The following is a 22,611-nucleotide window of genomic DNA, read 5'->3' as shown; positions in this document are numbered from 1 at the left end:
GCCAGCTTCGATCGACCAGCCACGCCCTCGCCGCCGTCCCCCGCATCCGAAGAGTCACCACAGGAGGAAGGTCCTTCTCCTACCTGGCCGCCAAGACTTGGAACTCCCTTCCGACCCACCTCCGCCTGACCCAGGACCACCTCGCCTTCAGGAAGCAGCTCAAGACCTGGCTGTTCGAGCAGTAGCGACCCCCTCCCCCCAGCGCCTTGAGACCCTCCGGGTGAGTAGTGCGCTATATAAATGCTTTGATTGATTGATTGATAGTGTTTGATTTGTACAAACGCTCTGTCCATCATCCCCTTTTGTATCGCTTTGTTCGCCCTAAGTGTGGCAGGGTATGCTCAGACGTGAGTCCCTTGTTCACTTGGCCACTGGATTCAAGATAGCCTGGCTGATGAGGATTATGAATCCGAAACCGGTCCCAGGATGCTTGTTTCCGGTCCAGGGAAGACATGGCTTGGCAGTTCGGGCTGGACTGTTCCCAGGAGGCACAGGGTCAGACTGATTTGCATATAGCCATGTCTGAACTGGGGTGGCTGAGTGAACTAAAGAATGGTGATGGATTAAACCCAGATCAGTTGAATGGGGGTGAGTGTTTGATTTGTACAAACGCTCCGTCCATCATCCCCTTTTGAATCGCTTTTTTCGCCCTAAGTGTGGCAGGGTATGCTCAGACGTGAGTCCCTTGTTCACTTGGCCACTGGATTCAAGATAGCCTGGCTGATGAGGATTATGAAACCGAAACCGGTCCCAGGATGCTTGTTTCCGGCCCAGGGAAGACATGGCTTGGCAGTTCGGGCTGGACTGTTCCCAGGAGGCACAGGGTCAGACTGATTTGCATATAGCCATGTCTGAACTGGGGTGGCTGAGTGAACTAAAGAAAGGTGATGGATTAAACCCAGATCAGTTGAATGGGGGTGAGTGTTTGATTTGTACAAACGCTCCGTCCATCATCCCCTTTTGAATCGCTTTTTTCGCCCTAAGTGTGGCAGGGTATGCTCAGACGTGAGTCCCTTGTTCACTTGGCCACTGGATTCAAGATAGCCTGGCTGATGAGGATTATGAATCTGAAACCGGTCCCAGGATGCTTGTTTCCGGCCCAGGGAAGACATGGCTTGGCAGTTCGGGCTGGACTGTTCCCAGGAGGCACAGGGTCAGACTGATTTGCATATAGCCATGTCTGAACTGGGGTGGCTGAGTGAACTAAAGAATGGTGATGGATTAAACCCAGATCAGTTGACTGGGGGTGAGTGTTTGATTTGTACAAACGCTCCGTCCATCATCCCCTTTTGTATCGCTTTGTTCGCCCTAAGTGTGGCAGGGTATGCTCAGACGTGAGTCCCTTGTTCACTTGGCCACTGAATTCAAGATAGCCTGGCTGATGAGGATTATGAATCCGAAACCGGTCCCAGGATGCTTGTTTCCGGTCCAGGGAAGACATGGCTTGGCAGTTCGGGCTGGACTGTTCCCAGGAGGCACAGGGTCAGACTGATTTGCATATAGCCATGTCTGAACTGGGGTGGCTGAGTGAACTAAAGAATGGTGATGGATTAAACCCAGATCAGTTGACTGGGGGTGAGTGTTTGATTTGTACAAACGCTCCGTCCATCATCCCCTTTTGTATCGCTTTGTTCGCCCTAAGTGTGGCAGGGTATGCTCAGACGTGAGTCCCTTGTTCACTTGGCCACTGGATTCAAGATAGCCTGGCTGATGAGGATTATGAATCCGAAACCGGTCCCAGGATGCTTGTTTCCGGTCCAGGGAAGACATGGCTTGGCAGTTCGGGCTGGACTGTTCCCAGGAGGCACAGGGTCAGACTGATTTGCATATAGCCATGTCTGAACTGGGGTGGCTGAGTGAACTAAGGAATGGTGATGGATTAAACCCAGATCAGTTGACTGGGGGTGAGTGTTTGATTTGTACAAACGCTCCGTCCATCATCCCCTTTTGTATCATCTTAAAGATGCCCCCTGAAAAATGACCTACCACTAGTGTCCAGACTGAGTAGCTGCTCCCCAGCTGCCAGCACCAGACATGTTTCTGGACCCCTGGGTCGAGAGCCTGCTGCTCTCGGGGGCCTGAAACAATGCACATCCTAGGACGAGGTGCCAAGCCTTCTCCACCAGGATGGGCAGGGTTCACGAATGGGGAAGCTTCAAAGGCTTGCTGCCTTTCTGAGCCTCTCCAGGCCTGTTGCTGCCTTCGGGAACTGGCCCCCACCAGTTCTGACCCCCACTTTGGGTGGGAGAATCGGCGGTAAAAACAAGTGAGGAAGGGAGGTGTGCCCACCTCTGCCAACTCCACCCCTCAGTTGGGGGAGGCGAGGTGAAGCACAACTCTCAGTCACCGCAATTTTCAGATGGAGAGACCCAGCCAACAAGAGTAAGACATATGCCTCCGTCTCGCAGGAGGGTGGCATAATAGGGGGTGTACCCACCCCAAGGAAGGGACCCATTGGTCCCAACCTTTTACTTACCTGTAACACCCCTAAATCGAGTTTTTAGGGGCACCCCTGAACCTTGCCTCCTCAGAGAATAAACCACAAGAAGAAAAGAAGAAGAAGGACCAAACAGCCGTGCCGAAGATAAACAGAGGAGGACGCTCACTGACTTGGCCCCAGCCCTACCAGCCTGTCCCCGCCTTGAATCTACAGAATCGAAACTCCGGTGTGTATTGCAGCCAGCAGCGTCAAGAACCCCGAGGACCTGACCTGCCTTCCCAAGAAAAGACTCAAGAAAAGAAAAGCGATCTCGGCTGGTCATCCTCATGTGGGAGAACAGAACTTAGTACGCGAAGTAGTGAGAGGTATTAGATTGGTGAAACCTCCTACACGCTGATATTCCACTTTGTGGGACGTGGAAGTGGTTCTAAGCTTTTTGAGGAATTGGCCAACGAATGAGGGTCTTTTCCGCAAGAAGTTATAGGTGAAACGTACTCTATTATTGTGTCTAATCTTCTGTAGGCGAGTCTCGGGTGTTCATGCATTGGATTTGGCAGGTAGAGTAGTTACTCCTTCGGGAGTTTCATTTACAGTCTCAAAAAGGACAAAGACTAATTCCAGATGTGTGACATATCCTGCTTTTCCACACCACACCACGTTATGTGTTGTTCAATGCTAGAAGTGTCACGAGGATTGTACTTGTGAGTTTAGAAATGACGTAGCAGGACAAATAATAATCTCTTTGCAGAAACCTTTTCACCCAGTCTCTTCCGCGACTTTAGCCAGGTGGATCACTTGGTGGTTAAGTCAAGCTGGTGTTGATACTTCTGTCTTTGGAGCTCACTCTGTCAGGGGAGCTGCGGCTTCTAAAGCCCTTTTAACAGGTTCTTGCTTGGAGGACATCATGAGTGCGGCGGATTGGTCTTCTGATTCGACATATAAAACGTTTTATCATAAACCAATTGTTGATGTAGCATCTCGGATAATTGCACAACTTTAAACTAGCATAATCAGAAGCCTCCGTGTACTGATATAGAAATTTAAAAATCTAGCTGATGCGTGGAGAATTTTTGATTCCATTAAGGACACGGAGGCGAGGATTATCCCACCCAGAGAGTTCATATACTGAATGTTAATAATCAATGTTGTTGATTGATATTGTATAGTACGATACCCACCGATTGTTGGAAATGTCTCTTTAGACTCAAGATATTATGGCTTGTATTTCTGTCTAGGTTTGGAGAACAAGACGACCTGAAGGATCCTAAAGAACAAGATGAAGTATGGTCGGGTAGTTTTCCACCGTTGGAAGTTCTGGCGACGAGAAATGCTGACGAAGAACAGAAGTTTTGGAGTTATTGTTATGGTTGAGAACTGTTTGCAACGACAGAGGACGGACGCTGCTGTCTTGTTTTCGTCTGTCAGATTCCTTCTGACAGTGGTGAGTTTTTGGATACCGAGGCAGTAGCCTCATTACTCCACAATCATTTTGAATTTTTTAGTCGCTGTTTAGGTTGTCTTATTGATGTGTGACGCTTTGTCACAGTTGAGGTTGCATCACACGTTATGGCATTATATACCCTGTGTGGGACTCTGTGATTGGTGCAGTGATGTCATAGCAGGCATCATGGGTTATGTAGTTTGAATTTTATTTGCTGCTGATTTTGCTTCAGTAAAGAAAGAGGAGTATATTCAGAAGGCTCTGTGTACTTAACAGAATCAAAACTTATTGACGCGTCAGCTAGAATTTTTTTTAGCCTCCATTCTAGATGTTATTCCAGCTGTTAGTGGTGCCCAGTGAGACTCCACAGAGGGATTTGGCCGAGTCACAGCCTCTGGTCTAGGGTTTATAGGGCTCTTTGGTCCTTTTATATCCTCGAAACCTGTCAAGAACGAGTGCGCATTTATCTGCTAAATAAATGAGGAAATATACTAGTTTCTGATTAATTTCTTTCGCAGAACCCAAAACAAATAAAGAAGAAATTGCAAAAAAAATGGATAAATACAGACGGAAAAGTAAATAAAAAAATACAATAAAACTGAGATTCCTACTCATAAAGCGCTTTGATACCCAGGCACACGGGGGTTAATAGTGCTATGAATATTAAATAACCCCTGGATGCTCGTTTTAGAGAGTCTCTCCCCTCCATCACCTCTGGTAATAAACAGCATCTTGCACTCTGCACATCTGGGCGTGCGCCCAGACTGACTACTTGCCTGCTGTAAGTAGCTTCTGAGAGCTTTACAGAGTCTGGAAGTTATCAAACTGCATAAATATATATATTTAAAAAAAAGCGAGACGGAAGGAGCCTCTCGGTGCGGAGGTCCGTGGATCCGCCCTCTGAGTCCAGTCCAGTCCACCATCCCTTAGTTTCTGTTTCTTGGTCTCTGGGCCGGGGGGAGGAGTCTGCTCCGGGCATGTGCCGAGAGCTAGTGTCTCGGCCTCTGGGCGCTAGCAGCAGCGCTGGGTCTTTAAACACTGATTCTGCCCAGGATCACACAACTCGCAGAGAAGCGCAGGCCGCAGCAGCAGCATGTTCCAGCCGGCGCCGGGAGCGGTGAGTCAGTGTGCTGGTTTATGGGGTCACCTCAAGGCCTCCCTCTCTTCTTCTCCTCCTCCCCTTCCTTCCCCTGGGGGGTGGGGGGGGTGTCTTTAAGCACTGATTCTGCTCAGGATCACACAACTCGCAAAGAAGCACAGGCCGCAGCAGCAGCATGTTCCAGCCGGCGCCGGGAGCGGTGAGTGTGCTGGTGTATGGGGGGTTGTGGGGTCACCCCAAGGCCTCCTTCTCTTCTCTGCCCCCGGGTGGGGGGGTCAGGGGTAGAGTTGGACTCAGAGCAGGTTTCCTGCTCACATCATCTCTTCGCAGCTGGAGGAAGGTTCGCGTTTCTTGGGCACACTTTAAGGGTCACAGTATGTAAATAAAGTGAAAAGGCCGCCCTTATTCTGGTGTAAGGTGAACTTCCGGCGGCAGAGAAACCCCCAAACCCGGTGACCTCTGGAAGGAGGCATTTTCTAAACACTATAGTCTTTTTAATAACATATTTTTAGCCCCCAGGAGGGACAACATTAATCAGTCGATGCCACCGCGACAACGGGGGAGTTCTCTGCCCCTCAGCCTAGTGTTGGGGCTCTAACAAGAAGTCCTGCACCCCTCCCCCCCCATTCCTCCCCCCCAGCGGCCTGGGGTTCCCTTACCCTGTGAGGGCTTCACCCATTTACATTTAATTTCACCAAAGAAGACCTCGAGGGCAATAAAACCAGATTTTCAGTGCACACAGTCCCTGTTGCAAACTTCGGGCCAGATTTGCAATAGTTTGCGTTGCTTTTATTTTTTAATTTGTATTTTACGGAGTTTTAGATAGCTTGAACTTGACCGAATCGGGCGTCAGAGCGCTGTACATAGCACCAGTGGCGTCACATGAGGACACACATTCATTTTTGTGAGGCGCGGGGAGGTGGAGTGATTTGCCCAGAATCACAGGGTGTTGTGTGTCCCTGCCGAGACTCGAACCCGGGTACCCAGGTTGGAGGTCGACCGACCCAGCCATTTTTCCCTAAAAACAGGGGGCCCTGAAATGGACGGACTTCTCTGGGGAGTTTATTCCAGGTCTTTGGGCCAAGGACCGAGGACCATCTTCACCTGTTCTTGCCCAGCAAGTTTTGGGAGTCCCGACTAAAAAGGTGTGTGAGGAGCGCAGTTCTCTGAGGGGGGATAATTTAATTTAATTGCGGGTTTATATAGCGCTAGGAATCGACTCCCGGAGGAGTATCTCCACGCTTCGACCGCTGGGGAACCCGTCCTGGCTCACCCTGAGAGATGGTCCCAGATGGGTATCTCTAAGGTGCGACCAAGCATCCCCGGCGATCTGGGGGGGCCGTTGTGAAGATGAGGCAAGCTAATGCCCAGAGTTGCCGCGTGTGGTCTCTGACTGGAGTAGGCACCGAGACGAGAATTATCGAGTCCGCTGACCCTGGTCCACGACCCTGCCGCGTCGGGAATCGAACCCTGGTCCCGGGCCATTCTTTGCTTATGGGTCTGCCGCCTCTAACCAGTGAGCCACCACTTCTCCACCAAGAATATGTCCCCCTCCTCAGATAAAGCGCCCCTTTCCCATAGAGAGCTTTATGTGCCAGGACCAAAGTCCTGAAAAAAATAATTCTACTTTTTTTTTTTTAATAACCTATTTTATTTGGTTATTCCAGTGAGATTTGGGCCATAGCCCTACAAGTACCTGTAAGGAAAGCAGATGAATCGAAAAGAATCCTCTTTTTGACTGGCCTTCAACCGAGGAGTCCTGGGCGTTCTTGCAGCCACATTAAAATTGAATCTAGCGCACGCATTTTTTACCAATTGAAAACGACTGAGTAAGCAGTCTGGGAGGCCCAAGTAGAGAGCATTTCCATAGTCCAGCCTCGCGTGATCAGAGCTTGAATCAATGTTTTCCTCGTCTCAAATGACAGAAAAGGGAGGCATTTCTTTATGGAGCGCAGGATCCCGAAGCAGCGGCCACCAATGACTGGATGCAGGACCGGACTGGCCGTAGCGGGCACACGGCGTTTCCCCGGTGGGCCGCCGGGGTGGGGTGTGTTTTTGTTACCGGGGTTCGGTAATATCAGCCCCATGTAACAAAATCGGTCGAACCCGGCCCTCACAAACTGCTCGGCTGCACCCCCCCTCACCCCAGGGGGTCCGGCCGAGCAGTTTGATGGGGGAGTATCGTGGCCACCACGTTCTGCATATTTCGGGGGACATGTCCTAGAACAACAGGATCTCAGTTTTATGGGGGTTGCATTCAAGTTGGTTGAATGATAACCATTTGAACACATTGGATAGACCGTATTTAGTGACCTTTCCATCAAATTCCTTTCCTTTTCACAGGTAAAAAGCAGCTGCGTGTCGTCTGCATATGATATTACTTTCGTCCCCTGAGCTTCTGCCGCACCAGCTAGGAGAGTTAGATATTAGTTAAATAATGCGGGACTCGGTGCCGATCCCGGAGGCGCTCCTACGGATAGTTCTCGAATAGCGGCTGCATCTGGAGGCGTTCATGTTTCTTGACTCGTTATTTAGGAATGAGCTAAGCCACTTCAAGGATAGACCTTCGAATCCTATATCCTGTCGGCAGGCCAGTAGTCCTCCATATGGCACGCTATCGAACGCTGCCGATAAATACAGCAGTATCAGGGCAGCCTTGCCTCCCCTGGTCTAGTGTGTCTTTAATGTGTTAAATTATTTCTAGCAAGGCTGTTTCCTTGCGAGTTGGCTTTAAAACCCAATTGACTTAGGTAGAGGAGATTATAATTAGGGCTCCCGGTTTTCCGTTTAAACAGATTTTTACATATAAATACAGACCGAAAACAATTTTTCAGTTGTCTGTATTTATATGTAAAAACGGCAAAATACTAGAAAATTTTGCCGGGCAGGTGTGCTCGAATCCAGAGTTATTTCGCCACGCCACATTCCTTCTGCTAGAAATTCTTTCCTGGGCATACACACAGCTGCACCCGAGTACTTCACAGGTCTTTTGAAAGAACATTTACTTGTTAACGAGGCTTTATTATTCTTTCACCACATACCGTAGCCTCCCCCAACGCCCCTGACTCCTCCTGTCCCAGGCCCCATACAGCTGCCCAGCTCTGCCCACTGATGCCTTTAGCCCACTCACCCCCAAGACAGATGCCTGCACGATTTAACTCTGATCGATTACTAACTAGCCCGGTTTAGAAATTCTCATCATCTGGCCACTGTATTGTCTGTTTTATTTTGAAACACACAACCCTGGCTGCATCCCCCAGTTGTGTGCGTGCTTACTTGTGAATATTTTATTAACTATTTTTGATTCATTCGTTTTTTTCTTTACTACTTCTTCTTCATCGTTTACGTCATCAGCCAACTAACACTATGATATAAACTGCTTCGTTATCATTCTGTATAAATACAGTATATTGATAAAAATGTAAATGTATTGCGACTTATATAGCGCACGTATCACCCGAAGGCATCAAGGCGCTTGCCTTGGGAACCCGTCCTGGCTTTTTCCAGTGAGATAACCCCTACTGGGTATCCCCAGGGTGAAAGCCAGGCATCCCGCAGCGGGTGGGCCGCCATAGTGGAGATTAAGCAACTATTGCTCAGAGTTGCAGCGTGGGACCCCATGATTAGAATAGGCACCGAGTCGAGAATTATCGAGTCCGTGGACATTTTGGGCTCAGGTTAAAGGCAAATGCAATGTACTCCTAAGTGTAGAAGCAAAGGCACAGTTTCTGCGGCCACCAAGTGAAAGCTTTAGATGGTTTGTTTAACCTCCATTCAGCTGCGTGAAAGTGAGAAAACTCCCTGCCCCGATTTTTCTGCTGTTTCACTCCAAGAGAAATACCGAATGCACTTTATATTGAAACTGAACGGTGCGCTTTATGCGTTTAGAGGTGGACTGAGTAGAAACTTATATTTTTATTCGTAAAAATAGCTCGTGCAGCGGCATTCTTGTTAAAATATGTCCGCTTATACCCTCGATTAACAAAAGCCCTGCTTTTCAAACCACTTCCTTTGAGAATGATGAGTGTCTGAATGGAGCAGCAGGGCCCAAGGCGCCGAAACCCAAGAATTGTGGGATAGCAATGAATGGCGCGGTACTCTATCCTAAAGTGTTTTTATTGCAGAACTGAGACGCACAGGTACTCTCCATTTCACATTACTCAGTACTAGACCATTTAAAGCACTGCTAAAGCCACAACAAATCGCTAGTTTAAGTGAGCGCATGTGTGCATTGTCAATTTTAAATAAATGTGGAAAAATACTAGCTGTAGCGTCGTCTTTTGCTTGTGGCAAACATAAATGTGGATAAATACAGAAAAAATTCCCCAAAAATTAATATGGATAAATACAGACAGAAATGGCGAAAAAATAAATACCGTTATACCGGGAGCCCTAATTATAATTCTCAAGGTAACTTGAGATGTGCGAGTTAACATGCTTCTCTAAGATTTTAGAGCATGCTGGAAGAAGCGAGATCGGCCTATATCTAAAGTAACGGAAGCCCGTAAGTGGTATTTACTAAGCCACACCCCTTGCGTGGCTCTGCGTGGTTTAGTAAATCTAAGGTACCTCAAGGCAGTCCAATGTTTCAGGAAACAGGAGCACAGGCACTTGCAATGGCAGAAGTATTGATTTTCAGCGTGAGCTCGGGTAGCACTCCTTGCTTTGAGTCTCCTTCCCTTTCAGTCGATGAAACACGTCTGGCTCCTCTAGCAGCTTTTGGATAACGCTGGATCACCGCGTTGAACTTACAGTGATCTCACAAAAACTAGAAGGTGCTTACATGTGCCTGGTGTTTCAGCTCGAGAGTCCTGCAAAGGGTTAATTTCTACCTGACTTCTCAAGGTCGTACTCTATTGTCGGTTTTGGTCTACATTCACACCTTCACCGCAGTAGCGGCAGGGAGCAAATGGGCTTATGGCAACCACTGAACATGGCAACCCTGACCCCTCAGGGATCGTGGAAACCGTACAGTACTTTTCGCTCAGTCACTCGTGCTCTCTTATTCTCAGAGAAATATACAGAGAATACACAGTCGGACGTTTTCAATAATATTTAATGAACCAATGATATTCTTGCATTAAAATACGTGTGCTGCAATGATTAGTAGCCAGAAGCCGATACACGCGATTACAAGCACCAAAAGCGTAAATAACAGATGGAGTTGTACCACGGTGCTAAAACAATGTATATATACAGGCATATGAACAAGGCAGTAATCAGGTGTACTCCTACTATGCAACCCCCTACTCTAAGTGTACCTAGAGTGTGTGTAGGTGTAGAGCCAAGAATTACCCCAAGGGATGACCCATCTCCATTACCTGTTGGGAGAGAATGAAGGACCCTGTCTTGGTTACAAACTGGACACCCCTCACAAGATGTTAGACAGGTGCGTGGTGATTTCTCAGCAGGTAAGGACCTCGGTGTCAGCGGAAGAGCCTCTTCTACTAATCTATCGGGATGTTCATCTTTTATAACAGAAAGCAGCCTTACGATGTGCGTATAGATTGGTGCTGTTATGTATATGTAGATATCCCTGTCACCCTGTGGAAGATGATAGTGGTGACATTTGTAAATAATGGGAAACGAGACTTTGTACATGATGTTCAGGGCGTAAAGGTAATGATGTGCGAAGCTAGATGTAATAACAAGATTAGTTTCAGAGAAACAAATCCACTATTGTTGTGCATGCAAATATGTGCAGAGGGTCACAGCTGGAAATGTTATTTGTGAGGACAATGTAAGAAATCAGCTGCTTCACTACATGGGCCTAACTCAGGAATATAACAAAACTGAAATTAAACGCAGTTGACGCACCCAAAATTTGATGTTGCATCAAACTGTGAATATTTTGCCACTTTATAGAGCTGTTCATGTGACACGAGCAGATATGTTGGAATTGAGAGGGGAAAAGTTCTTATTTAAATGAATGGTTATGCTTTTTTACTTTATTTTCTTGGCGGGAGTTGCTAAATAAGTGGTGTCCCTTTTTCGCTTCCAGGTTTCCTTCCATGATGTTTCCGCCTACTTCTCCGAAGACGAGTGGAAGCATCTAAAGCAATGGCAGAAGACCCTTTACAGGAACGTGATGAAGGAAATCCACCAGGCCTTGGTCTCACTCGGTAAAACTGTGCATTCTCTGAATGTTTTCTGTTTACTTCAGGATTCTCAGAATGCATCTGATTTGTCTACCTTTGAGTGACCTTAAAATATAGAAAGTGCTTCTAATACTCATCCTTACAGATCTGTTGACATGGGCGAGTAACCTGGACAGCCCACCATATCAGCTAAAGCCTTTGGCCTCACCCCATGGAATGACCGCATATATTTGAGTACCACCCACAAACTGGGAATGAAAGGATGAAATGTAAGAGTGATGTTAAATTACAGGATAATTGGGTTCTTGGATGTATTCCTTAAGAACCCATTTTTAGGTCTCGCCTAGGCAGCACACGTGTTGTCTCTTCAAGACATGCTGTATCTACTCTGCGGGCTTACAGCCCGCCCATCGCTTTTAATTGGTTGCTTTGCTTGTCCTTCGCACAGCATACTCTGCCACAAGCACAGCGGTGAACCCTGTCCCTTAAACTGGCAGTCTGTCTCCTCTATCTGGAGTTGGTACGCCCACCATGGTTCCCACAGCAGTGCCCCTGCTGTTCCTGCTGGCGGAAACTCTACATTGGGCCCTCAGTGTTAGTGCGTCGCACCATCTGCCCTATTAGGTGCTGATGGACTTTTTTCTGTTGAGGCCTTTCAGGGAAACACCTGAAAAAAACACTCCTTAGTGTCACTAGTATTTTGTTTTTCGAAAGCAAAGAGAAGCAACACGTTTGTTGAGGGGCCACATGAGACGTGGTAGCCTTTCAGCAAAGTTTCAGTACTTTCTGAGGAGCCGCGGCGACTCTGAAGACTTAGAAATCTGCACAGAGCCAGCAGAGGTCTCTACATATGGTGGGCAGCAGACCGGCCAGTGTGGCGGAGACAGTGGCCTCCAGCACCATGATGGACGGCGGTGCCACATGCAAAGCTCTGAATAAGGCCCTAGGAGTGGCATTTCGGGCTGGACTGTTCCCATTGGGTGCAGGGCCAAGACTGATTTGCATATGGCTGGGTTCAAACTGGAATGGTATGGGGAGCAAAAAAACAATGGTTTTAGGCCCAGATCTCTGTACTGGGGTGAATGTATGACATTGTTCTGCATTCTGTCCTTCAACTGTTGTTTTTGCCTAGGAGTGGAAATGGCATTTGGTCCTCCACAGTGTTAGTTCTATCCTTGGCTGGTACGACCCATAGTCTTATCCGGTTATATCTTTCATAAGTCATCTGATTAATATGTTATTTACTGATTTGTACATTTCTTTCCTTAGGTTGACATGTGTATGCCACTTCATCTCTGTAGTTCGTCTGCAGTATTCCTTTGCTCTCTCTGTTGGAAGTTGCCACGTCACTGCATTCCATGTTTCATTTTCGATCTTGCGTTTGATAAGTTTTATTTTTGGGGGTTCTCTGCCATCTCTCGTCTGGACTGATTTGATTGGCTGCACTTTTTGCGAGTGTTTCATACCCCAGGACAGTCTTTGCACGACTGTGGAGTCTGTTAGTTCTAGTTAACTCTGTGCGCCCTGGGTGTTCTAGACAATGACATGGCAAGGTTGTTTACCCCAGCGTGTTGTTGCAGAGTTCAAGTCTGTCATTTAACACGTTCTACATAATTTCCTAACATTAGGTTAGTTGTTTCCCTTCTTTTTGATTTAGTTTTTAGCGCCAAGAACCCGTTGCTAGCTGCTACGCATCATAATTAAATCATCATCAAACTGTGCCACAGGGTCAATATGATTCTTATTCGTTACATTGGGACCATTTGAAAAACGAAATGTTTTATTTTCTTTTTATTACCAGGTCCTCTTATTGAAAACACAGTAATTTCACTGAGTAATAAAGAAAAGGTGTGTTACCAAGACGATGAGGAGTTCAATAGTACAAATGGTATGTATACCTTCATCCCAAGTTGGAATTGGATCGGGGCACCTGGCAGGGTCATTTAGGCATATCCTTAAAGAGAACGTACAAAAACAACGCAAACGCATGCACACACGCGCACACAGGTCTTACTTTGTTTTGACCTCAGTCTGAGTTCTGCAGCGATGAGACTTAGGGCTTGATTTTGATCTTGGCGGATGTGTTATTCTAGCACAACGGTGATAGATATCCCATCCGCCGAAATATAAATACCATAGGATGATATAATTGTATTAATATTTTGACAGACGGGATACCCGTCACTGTTGTGACAGAGTAACCCCTCCACCGAGATCTAAATCCAGCCCTTAGTGTTCACCAGGATGAGGACCTGAAGTAGGCTCATCCCCATCAGAGAGTGTCCTCCAATTATCGGGAACATAGAAACCTGTGGGGAAAGTTTAGGCCTGATTAGGGGTCGCCGGACAGGTTTGTGACAGATATCCAGTCTGCCGGATTACAAATGCTATTGGATATCATGCACGTGTAATACAGCGGATGGAATAACCGTCATGTTTGTGAATGCGTAACCCACCCGTACAGCTCTAAATCAGGCCTTTTGTCTGTTGCTTGTTGACCGCAGAAACAATAAGTAAAGGTCAACTATATTGGCTTACAGTTCCTCCATATCTACATGATATCATATTACATATTTATTTATTCATTTAGTTATTCAGTGTTTTGTATAGCGCAAACTTGACCCCGTAGGGCATCAGAGCGATTCACAGTTTAGGACATGGTAACTTTTCCGGTACAGAGTTCTGTATAGCATTAAAAAAAATCTACTCCAGTTCAAAGTTGTCACAGCTACATCTTTTGATAACTGCTTTAGTACATTTACAGGCTGTAAGACTAGAGGGACCATGTCCTCAAGGGAAGCAAGTCCCTGTAAGGAAAAATTACTTTAGCTCAGGGTAAAAAGAGCGAGAGTATTTGGGCGAGCCATATATGGATGCTCTGAATGTTTACGGTAGGAATTTACTCATTAGGAAGATCTTGGTTTCTTTCTTGAATCTTGCATGGCTGGGTAGCCTTCAGATGTCTGGAGGTAGCAAGTTCCATATTCTTTGTGCGGCACCTAAGAACGCTCTGTTGTAAGTTTGTTTTTTTTGCGGAAAATCCGTGGTTTCAGCACCAGGTCTCTGGCGCTCCTTGATTGTCTGTTTCCCCCAGTAACCAAATTACAATGCTTGGGTCATCTTTTGGGTATAATATTCTTGAAATACATTTCAGTTTTTATAATAATCCATACTTTTATTGTTCCTCAAACGCAATACAATAATTTACTTTTTCTGCAGGATTTTCACTCCCCACAGCTGACACATGGGTGAAGAAAGATACAATATTAATTTCGGATAATCATCTGAGTACGGAATTTGGAAACTGCAGCAAAGACCACAGTCTAAGTGAGTATCTCATTTTCTGAACTGTAGCAAAGCTGGTTTTCGTGGTGTGATGAGTTATGTGGCCCCCGGCTTGGTTCATTGCCTTTGTTTCTTAATAAATGTACCACTTCCAGCGTCTTTTCCCAGCTGCTCAGGAGTTGTGCCCTTTCTTCAAAGTTGCGTCTGTTGGCTTAGTGGACTAATGTGTCCACTGTAGGGGCCTGTGTTTGACCTCATGTTCACAGATTTAAATCCCAGTGGGTCCACTCCGCCCTTCATCCTTCTGAGGTCAATAAAATGAGTACCATTGAGTTGGGTAACAATAAACCTCTGTTATTCAGTGCCAAGACACCCACAAGTGAACGTGCGCTTTCAAAAACACGTCATGTTATCCATCATCACCTCAGATAGTTTACACATGCGCTCTGGTATTTAATCTGGATTGATGACCTACAGGGTTGGTGGTAGTTATATGCAATAGCAATAACCAACTGAACTAGGGTCTACTAAACTCAATGCCACCAAGTGCCTCAAACTACTAAAAACAGAGATGTAAAAGCAAAGAAACAGGAGTATCTTGAAAGAAAGGAAATCATTGAGCAAAGCTTGGATTCCCATCAATTGTTAACGTGATCAATCGTATCATCTGGTTATCCACCCATACGGATGATATGTCTCTTGATCATAGAGACTAACTTCCCGGAAGGGATTCGCTCAATTGAGTCAGTTAAAGAGCACCAGAGAGAAAAAAGACAGATTATACGTCTTTGGATCCATGACCACATGGGAATTAAGTGCAGTGCAAAAAAAACCAGTGAGTGTAGTGTTTAAAATAGAGTTATGAGGAGAGAAACAAAGTTTATTGGAGAGATCGCCTCACACTCTAATTTAAAATCCGAACAGTGAAAGAAGCAGTTTTAACAAATGACTGCTAAATTATCAAGGCCGACATGTTTCAGCCAATGTGGTAAAAGTGCCCAAAGCTTTCTTCAGGACCTCTGTTCTTAAGATTTGCTACTACATGAATATATGTACAAAAAATGTGTCAAAAGAATTAAGTGAAAAGTTAACACCACAGTAAGGCTGGAATAAATACAACCTACTTATACCGATCTTCCGCTTCAAGGGATGCAGACGGCATCTAAAAGAAACATTTCAACAATACTCCTGGTTAATTCAATTATAAGAGAATAGCAAATAATCTCTATTGAGTACCATGCATTCAACTTCCAAGATCTTGTGTCTAGTAGTCTGCATAATCACTGAAAATGTACAAAATTTAATTTCTCACCGTCTTGACCGGGGACTGGACCTCACCTCACCTGGACCTAACTCAGGATAACAAGGCCCGCTCTGGGAAAGGAAAAAAGGAGAAGAAAAAAATGGTAGAGAGGTTTGCCTAACCACGGTCAGTCCTTGCCCTCTCATCTACATTCACTCACCCATATCTTAATCCTCTCCCGGCTGTAAATAATCAAAATACAGTAATGCCTAGTGATTCCCCTCCACAGCATCTCTGCTCTGTATAATATGTCTTTTTTCTCTCTGGTGACTCCATTGAGCGAATCCCTTCCGGGAAGTTAGTCTCTATGATCAAGAGACATATCATCCATACGGGTGGATAACCAGATGATACGATTGATCAAGTAGACAATTGATGGGAATCCAAGCTTTGCTCAATGATTTCCTTTCTTTCACGATACTCCTGTTTCTTTGCTTTTTCATCTCTGTTTTTAGTAGTTTGAGGCACTTGGTGGCATTGAGTTTAGTAGACCCCAGTTCAGTAGGTTATTATTTCTGTGTATATTTGGGATTGGAACTGTGGCAGGTCGTTAAAATATCCCTTTGACCCTATCTTTATCTGTTGTGTTTTTGGTAGTTATATGCATGCAGGGTCGCATTTCTGGTTACCTCCACCTGTGGGACGCTACATGGGGAATGATGGTTGGTTGTCGTTATATGTATACAGGGTCGCATGTCTGTTTACCTCCACCTGTGGGATGATACGGGGAGAATGATACTTAGTGGTAGTTATATGCATGCAGGGGTGGGTGTCTGTTTACTTCCACCTAAGGGGTGCTACGGGAGAATGATGGTTGAGATAGTTATTTGCTTGAAGGGGCACGAGTCTGTTATATCTCCTAGATTGCTGAAATCAGTTCAGTCGCCTGTCATGGGGGGTTCCTCCACCTGCCCCAGGCTGTGTGGTGCTGTTACATGTGACCAGTATTGAATATGAAGACTGCACACCATATGATTGGGCCCTGGCTTCCCACGAGTGCCCACACGATTACCTTAATTTCCGTCCGCCCTCTGAAGGCAGAAACATACACAGACATTGACTTCAGGGGGAAGCTGTGCACTTAGAGAATGACCTGCCAGGAACAGGACAACCTGACTGGGTGCTCCTCAAGGCATGACTGAGCTTAGGGTCAGAAGCGGAGCGCGGAGATACTCCCTCGGGAGTCTATTCAAGCGCTCTACAAACCCGCAAAATAAAAATAAATAAAGAAGGGGGGTGGGTGCTGCCAGTGGTTGAACATAAAGTGCTAGACTGCGCGGTGTGCACAGGAGCCGCTGTGACCAAGAGAAGGCGCGTCCAAGGCCCTGCCCAATGAGCACTCCATGGAGGGCTGGCTCAAGAGAAGAGACTGCCCCCGAGCCGCAAGGATCCGGGCCCAGCTGACCTCTACCGAACCCGATGCCCATCTGCAGCCAGTGACTGTCGAGGAAGTGCCAGAGACTCTTTAGGACTGCACCTGCCAGCAAGGCTGCATGACCACACTGGCCTGACCCACCTCTTCACTGGCCCTACAGCCCAATGGTGTGCACCTGGGTCTGTGACCCAGTGTTAGACAGGGACTGTGGCCCTGATGGTTTAAAACAACCCCATGTGACTTTAGATGTACTAGTATCTCCCATTTGCATACTTATTGCACCCCCTCTTTTATCTAGGATTACTGGGGGGTGCTTTGGTGTACATGGCCATGTGCACTAAATGCAGGGCTGTTGCAGCTGATATATACTCTTTGGGTGCATGAGTCATTGCAGGTTAAAGGTTTTGTTTTCACCTAATCCTAAGTGGGTGAGCTCATAGGATGTCCTACAGACAACAAACCCAGTGATTGCTCTATTACTGACATAAAGTATGCTTCTCAAACCTTTTAGTGCCTACTGTGAGGTGCTGTCTATCGTTCAGCACCACTTGGCATTTTTTAGCTTGGACTAGAGCAAACCTGAATGTTCACTGGGCCCGATGAGCTTTGTTCGTGAACCATCTATACAGACACCAGAGTCCTGGAACAACAGACACTCGATTACAGGAGACAAGGTCCTGTTTCTTTCCTCCGGCTGAGACATTAGAACCTTCGGTCAGACCTTATTTCTCTTGACTTGTACATGGTGATCGACTGGTCAGGACCTGTACGTTTATAACACAGCCCTTCGGTAGACTTGCACATGGTAATCGACTGGTCACGACCTGTAAGTTTATAACACAGCCCTTCTGTAGACTTGTACATGGTGATCAACTGGTCACGACCTGTACGTTCATAACACAGCCCTTCGGTAGACTTGTACATGATGATTGGCTGGTCACGACCTGTACGTTGATAACACATCACGACCTGTACGTTTATAACACTGCCCTTCGGTGGACTTGTACATGATGATTGACTGGTCACGACCTGTACGTTTATAACACAGCCCTTCGATAGACTAGTACATGGTGATCGACTGGTCACGACCTGTACGTTTATAACACAGCCCTTCGGTAAACTTGTACATGGTGATCGACTGGTCACGACTTGTAAGTTTATAGCAGCCCTTCTGTAGACTTGTACATGGTGATCAACTGGTCAAGACCTGTACGTTCATACCAAGCCCTTCGGTAGACTTGTACATGATGATTGACTGGTCACGACCTGTACGTTCATAACACAGCCCTTCGGTAGACTTGTACATGATGATTGACTGGTCACGACCTGTACGTTCATAACACAGCCCTTCAGTATACTAGTACATGGTGATCGACCGGTCACGACTTGTACGTTGATAACACATCACGACCTGTACGTTTATAACACAGCCCTTCGGTTGACTTGTACATGATGATTGACTGGTCACGACCTGTACGTTTATAACACAGCCCTTCGATAGACTAGTACATGGTGATCGACTGGTCACGACCTGTACGTTTATAACACAGCCCTTCGGTAAACTTGTACATGGTGATCGACTGGTCACAATGTGTACGTTTATAACAGAGGCCTTCGGTAGACTTGCGCTTGTCTCCAGATCTCCCCTCTGGTCCTGGCTATCGAAAATCAACACTTTGGTAGGAGCATAAATGTTAAAGTCGGCTCATCTCATGTATAGCTAACACTGATGTGTAATATATAACCCTTTAGGTTCTGATATTACACCTGCATTTGTTTCTCTTTGCAACAGGCGATGATCTTATCTCATTTGGCATTAAGGAGGAGGAAGAGTTTGATTGTTCAGAACATCAGGGCCACCAAAGACTGAACGGTGCTGACCAAGTTGACGGTGAGTTAAAAGTGCTTGGAATCAGAGTCACTCGGTGAATAGAGCCCACTTTTCACCTGGATTAGCAGAGGAATTAAGCATGGCCTTTCTGTCAGTTTTGTCTTCCCTTCTGCTCTTAAGTGTTGTCTTTGTATTCTCTGATAAACCCATTTGTGCTTGAACAAGCATCTTCATGTGTGCAAAACGACGTCACGGGTCTGACACCGCTTCCTGGATGCTCACAGTGGTCCAGGTGAGCTCAAGCCACTGCACAAAAGTAACTTGGTGTTCCCTCTATAATATATGAAGATGTTAACAGGACTCATATTTTTTAACGTGGATCCCTTGACTCTGCATCTGGTACCCGTTTGATGCCCCTGTTGTCAACCCTTAAGGATGGTGTTGTTTGAACAGTTATGAGGACTAGAAATATTAACAAGTCAGGCCCTCTTAACTCAAAGGTCATTAGCTGCCATTAGAGGCCCCAGGCAAATTCAGAGCAGAGTAGTGAAGAGTGTGGATTACTTACAAGAGTGGTTGGTTTTCTCTCCCACCTCCCCTTTTTGTGTTTTAATGAGCTAATGGTGACGCCAAGCACAAATCGTGATTTAAAGTAAAGGCAACATCTGTAGTTTGCGGGGAACTGGGGCTACGCTTACTGTGGCAAAAAGGTTCCCTGGAGGAAAATCAATGGAATAAACAGACAAATAAATAAGGACTGTGAATGGAGGAATGGTAATTACTCAAAGCCTCTGGTCACTAATTACTGCCATTGTTCAATATTTATAAATTGGTACCCAAGAGGTTGATAAATGTTATGTTGAGCTTAGCTGCCTCTAGAGTTGAGATCTTTGTCCTGTGGCGACATTCTGACCTACCTGGGGTTGTCAACACCATCAATCAATCAATCAATCAGAGCATTTGTATAGCGCACTACTCACCCGGAGGGTCTCAAGGCGCTTGGGGGAGGGGGGTCCGCTACTGCTCGAACAGCCAGGTCTTGAGCTGCTTCCTGAAGGCGAGGTGGTCTTGGGTCAGGCGGAGGTGGGTCGGGAGGGAGTTCCAAGTCTTGGCGGCCAGGTAGGAGAAGGACCTTCCTCCTGTGGTGGCTCTTCGGATGCGGGGGACGGCGGCGAGGGCGTGGCTGGTCGATCGAAGCTGGCGCGTGGGAGTGTAGAAGTTGAGGCGGCTGTTGAGGTATCCTGGTCCTTGGTTGTGTAAGGCTTTGTGTGCGTGGGTGAGGAGCCGGAAGGTGATTCTCTTGTTGACCGGGAGCCAGTGCAGGTCTCTCAGGTGTCCGGAGATGTGGCTGCGGCGGGGGATGTCCAGGATGAGTCGTGCTGAGGTGTTCTGGATCCGCTGGAGTCTCTTCTGGAGTTTGGCGGTGGTTCCGGCGTAGAGGGAGTTGCCGTAGTCCAGACGGCTGGTGACGAGGGCCTGGGTGACCGTCTTCCTGGTCTCGGTGGGGATCCATCGGAAGATCTTGCGTAGCATTTGCAGGATGTGGAAGCACGACGAGGAGACGGCGTTGACTTGTCTGGTCATGGAGAGGGAGGAGTCCAGGATGAAGCCCAGGTTGCGTGCGTGGTCAGTTGGTTTGGGTGCGCTGCCCAGGGCGGGGGGCCACCAGGAGTCGTCCCAGGCGGAGGGTGAGGATCCCAGGATGAGGACTTCCGTCTTGTCTGAGTTCAGTTTCAGGCGGCTGTTCGACATCCATTTGGCTACTTCTGTTATCCCTTCGTGCAGGTTGGCTCTGGCGGTGGCGGGGTCGTTGGTGAGGGAGAGGATCAGCTGGGTGTCGTCGGCCTAGGAGATGATGTACAGGTTGTGCTGGCGTGCGATGGCTGGGAGGGGGCTCATGTAGACGTTGAAGAGAGTTGGGCTGAGCGAGGAGCCTTGAGGGACGCCGCAGATGACTTTGGTGGCCTCCGATCTGAACGGGGGGAGGCGAACTCTCTGTGTCCTTCCGGTGAGGAAGGAGGTGATCCACTCCAGTGCCTTCTCCTGGATTCCGACGTTGCTGAGGCGCTGTACTAGGGTGCGGTGGCAGACAGTGTCGAAGGCCGCGGAGAGGTCCAGGAGGATGAGGGCCGCTGTTTCTCCGTTGTCGAGCAGGGCTCGGATGTCGTCTGTGGCTGCGATCAGGGCGGTCTCGGTGCTGTGGTTGGCCCGGAAGCCAGACTGCGAGAGGTCGAGGGAGCCGTTCGTCTCGAGGAAGGCGGCCAGTTGCTTGTTGACGGTCTTCTCGATGACTTTGGCCGGAAACGGGAGCAGCGAGATGGGGCGGTAATTCTTGAGGTCGGTAGGGTCTGCTGATGGTTTCTTGAGTAGAGCGCTGAGTTCGGCGTGCTTCCAGCTCTCCGGGAAGGTGGCGATGTCGAAGGAGGTGTTGATGATGTCCCGCAGGTGGGGTGCGATGACAGTGTCGGCCTTGTTGAAGACGTGGTGAGGGCAGGGGTCTGTCGGAGATCCGGAGTGGATGGAGTTCATCGTGCGGATGGTGTCTTCGGTGCTGATCGGGGTCCAGGCGCGGAGGGTGGTGGTGGGGGGCGGTGGTTCGGTCGTGGCGTGCGTCGGTTGAGTGCTGAAGCTGTTGTGTATGTCCGCGATCTTGTTGTGGAAGTAGGAGGCGAGGGAGTTGCAGAGGTCTTGCGAAGGGGTGATGTCGTTGTTTCCGGCGTTGGGGTTGGAGAGCTCTTTCACGATGTTGAAGAGTTCCTTGCTGTTGTGTGCGTTGTTGTCCAGTCGTTCCTTGAATGCAGTTTTCTTGGTGGCGCGGATCAGCTGGTGGTGTTTTCGGGTGGCGAGCTTGAGGGCAGTCATGTTGTCCGGTGTTGGGTCTGTGCGCCAGGTTTTCTCGAGTGCTCTGCAGTTCTTCTTGGAGCTCTTGAGTTCGTCGTTAAACCATGGGGCTTTCTTGCTGCCGGGTCGGCTCGGCGGGGTCTTCAGCGGGGCGAGTTCGTCTGCGCAGTCGCTGATCCATTTCGTGAAGACAGTGACGTTAACACCTTATGGGGGCACTGCCTATAAATTATAGAGTTCCTAATCTCGACACCATACGTTGGTACTAACTTCAGCACCACAATGAAGCGCCAACATCAACACCACAAGAGGGGCTAGTGTCCGCGCCGGAATAGAAGACGCTTTAGCTTTTTCATAACTGAAAGTTTCATCAACTGACCATAAACAGATACAGCAGGGGTTGCAACAATGCAAGCTTCCTTATGTGTGATTAAAAAAGGTTACGGCATGGGAACATATGTGGCAATTAATATTGTATAGTTTCTCACTTAACCAATTAAAGTTTTTATTAAACGACTGTTATATTATAATTTTGTTACAAATATGATTATAATACCTTCCTCAGCTCCGTCCCAATTCATTTAAGGGAGAAAACGGGAAAAACTCCTGTGGTCGGGGTTACATCCCCCCAGCGATTATTTATTTATTTATTTATTTATTTATATATATATATATATATACATATAGTGACATAATGGGGAGCCATGGCCAACTGCCAATTAGGTTAAGGGAGCCACAGGTCGAAAAAGTTTGGGAACCACTGCGCTAAGGTAAAGCCGGAGTCTTTGATAATTGACACATGTGGCGTAACATAGAGGCTAAACAGCAGTGGACTTAATGCCGATCCCTGGGGGACTCTGCAGGGGTGTAACACAGGCCCCCGCAGCCCACGCGGTGC

General features: G+C 47.4%; 1 protein-coding gene across 4 annotated transcripts in view; it reads left to right on the top strand.

Moving 5' to 3' along the window:
* Positions 1-4,924: 4,924 nt before the first annotated feature.
* Positions 4,925-22,611, top strand: part of LOC144770922 (uncharacterized) — a 29,523-nt gene continuing 11,836 nt past the window's right edge. The window contains exons 1-5 of one of the 4 annotated variants that reach the window (XM_078655740.1): positions 4,925-4,998; positions 10,982-11,102; positions 12,880-12,966; positions 14,298-14,405; positions 18,834-18,932. In XM_078655740.1, the coding sequence (XP_078511866.1) occupies positions 4,975-4,998; positions 10,982-11,102; positions 12,880-12,966; positions 14,298-14,405; positions 18,834-18,932 (439 nt within the window). In that variant the 5' untranslated portion in view covers positions 4,925-4,974. Of the gene's footprint in view, positions 4,999-5,089; positions 5,180-10,981; positions 11,103-12,879; positions 12,967-14,297; positions 14,406-18,833; positions 18,933-22,611 lie in introns of those variants that run through there. The other 3 variants (XM_078655739.1, XM_078655742.1, XM_078655741.1) reach the window with 3 other exon arrangements.

The sequence above is a fragment of the Lissotriton helveticus genome, chromosome 7 (assembly GCF_964261635.1).
Source record: "Lissotriton helveticus chromosome 7, aLisHel1.1, whole genome shotgun sequence".
Lineage (NCBI taxonomy): Eukaryota > Metazoa > Chordata > Amphibia > Caudata > Salamandridae > Lissotriton > Lissotriton helveticus.
The sequence above is the reverse complement of the archived record's forward strand: the minus strand, read 5'-3'. Positions and strand labels throughout refer to the sequence as shown.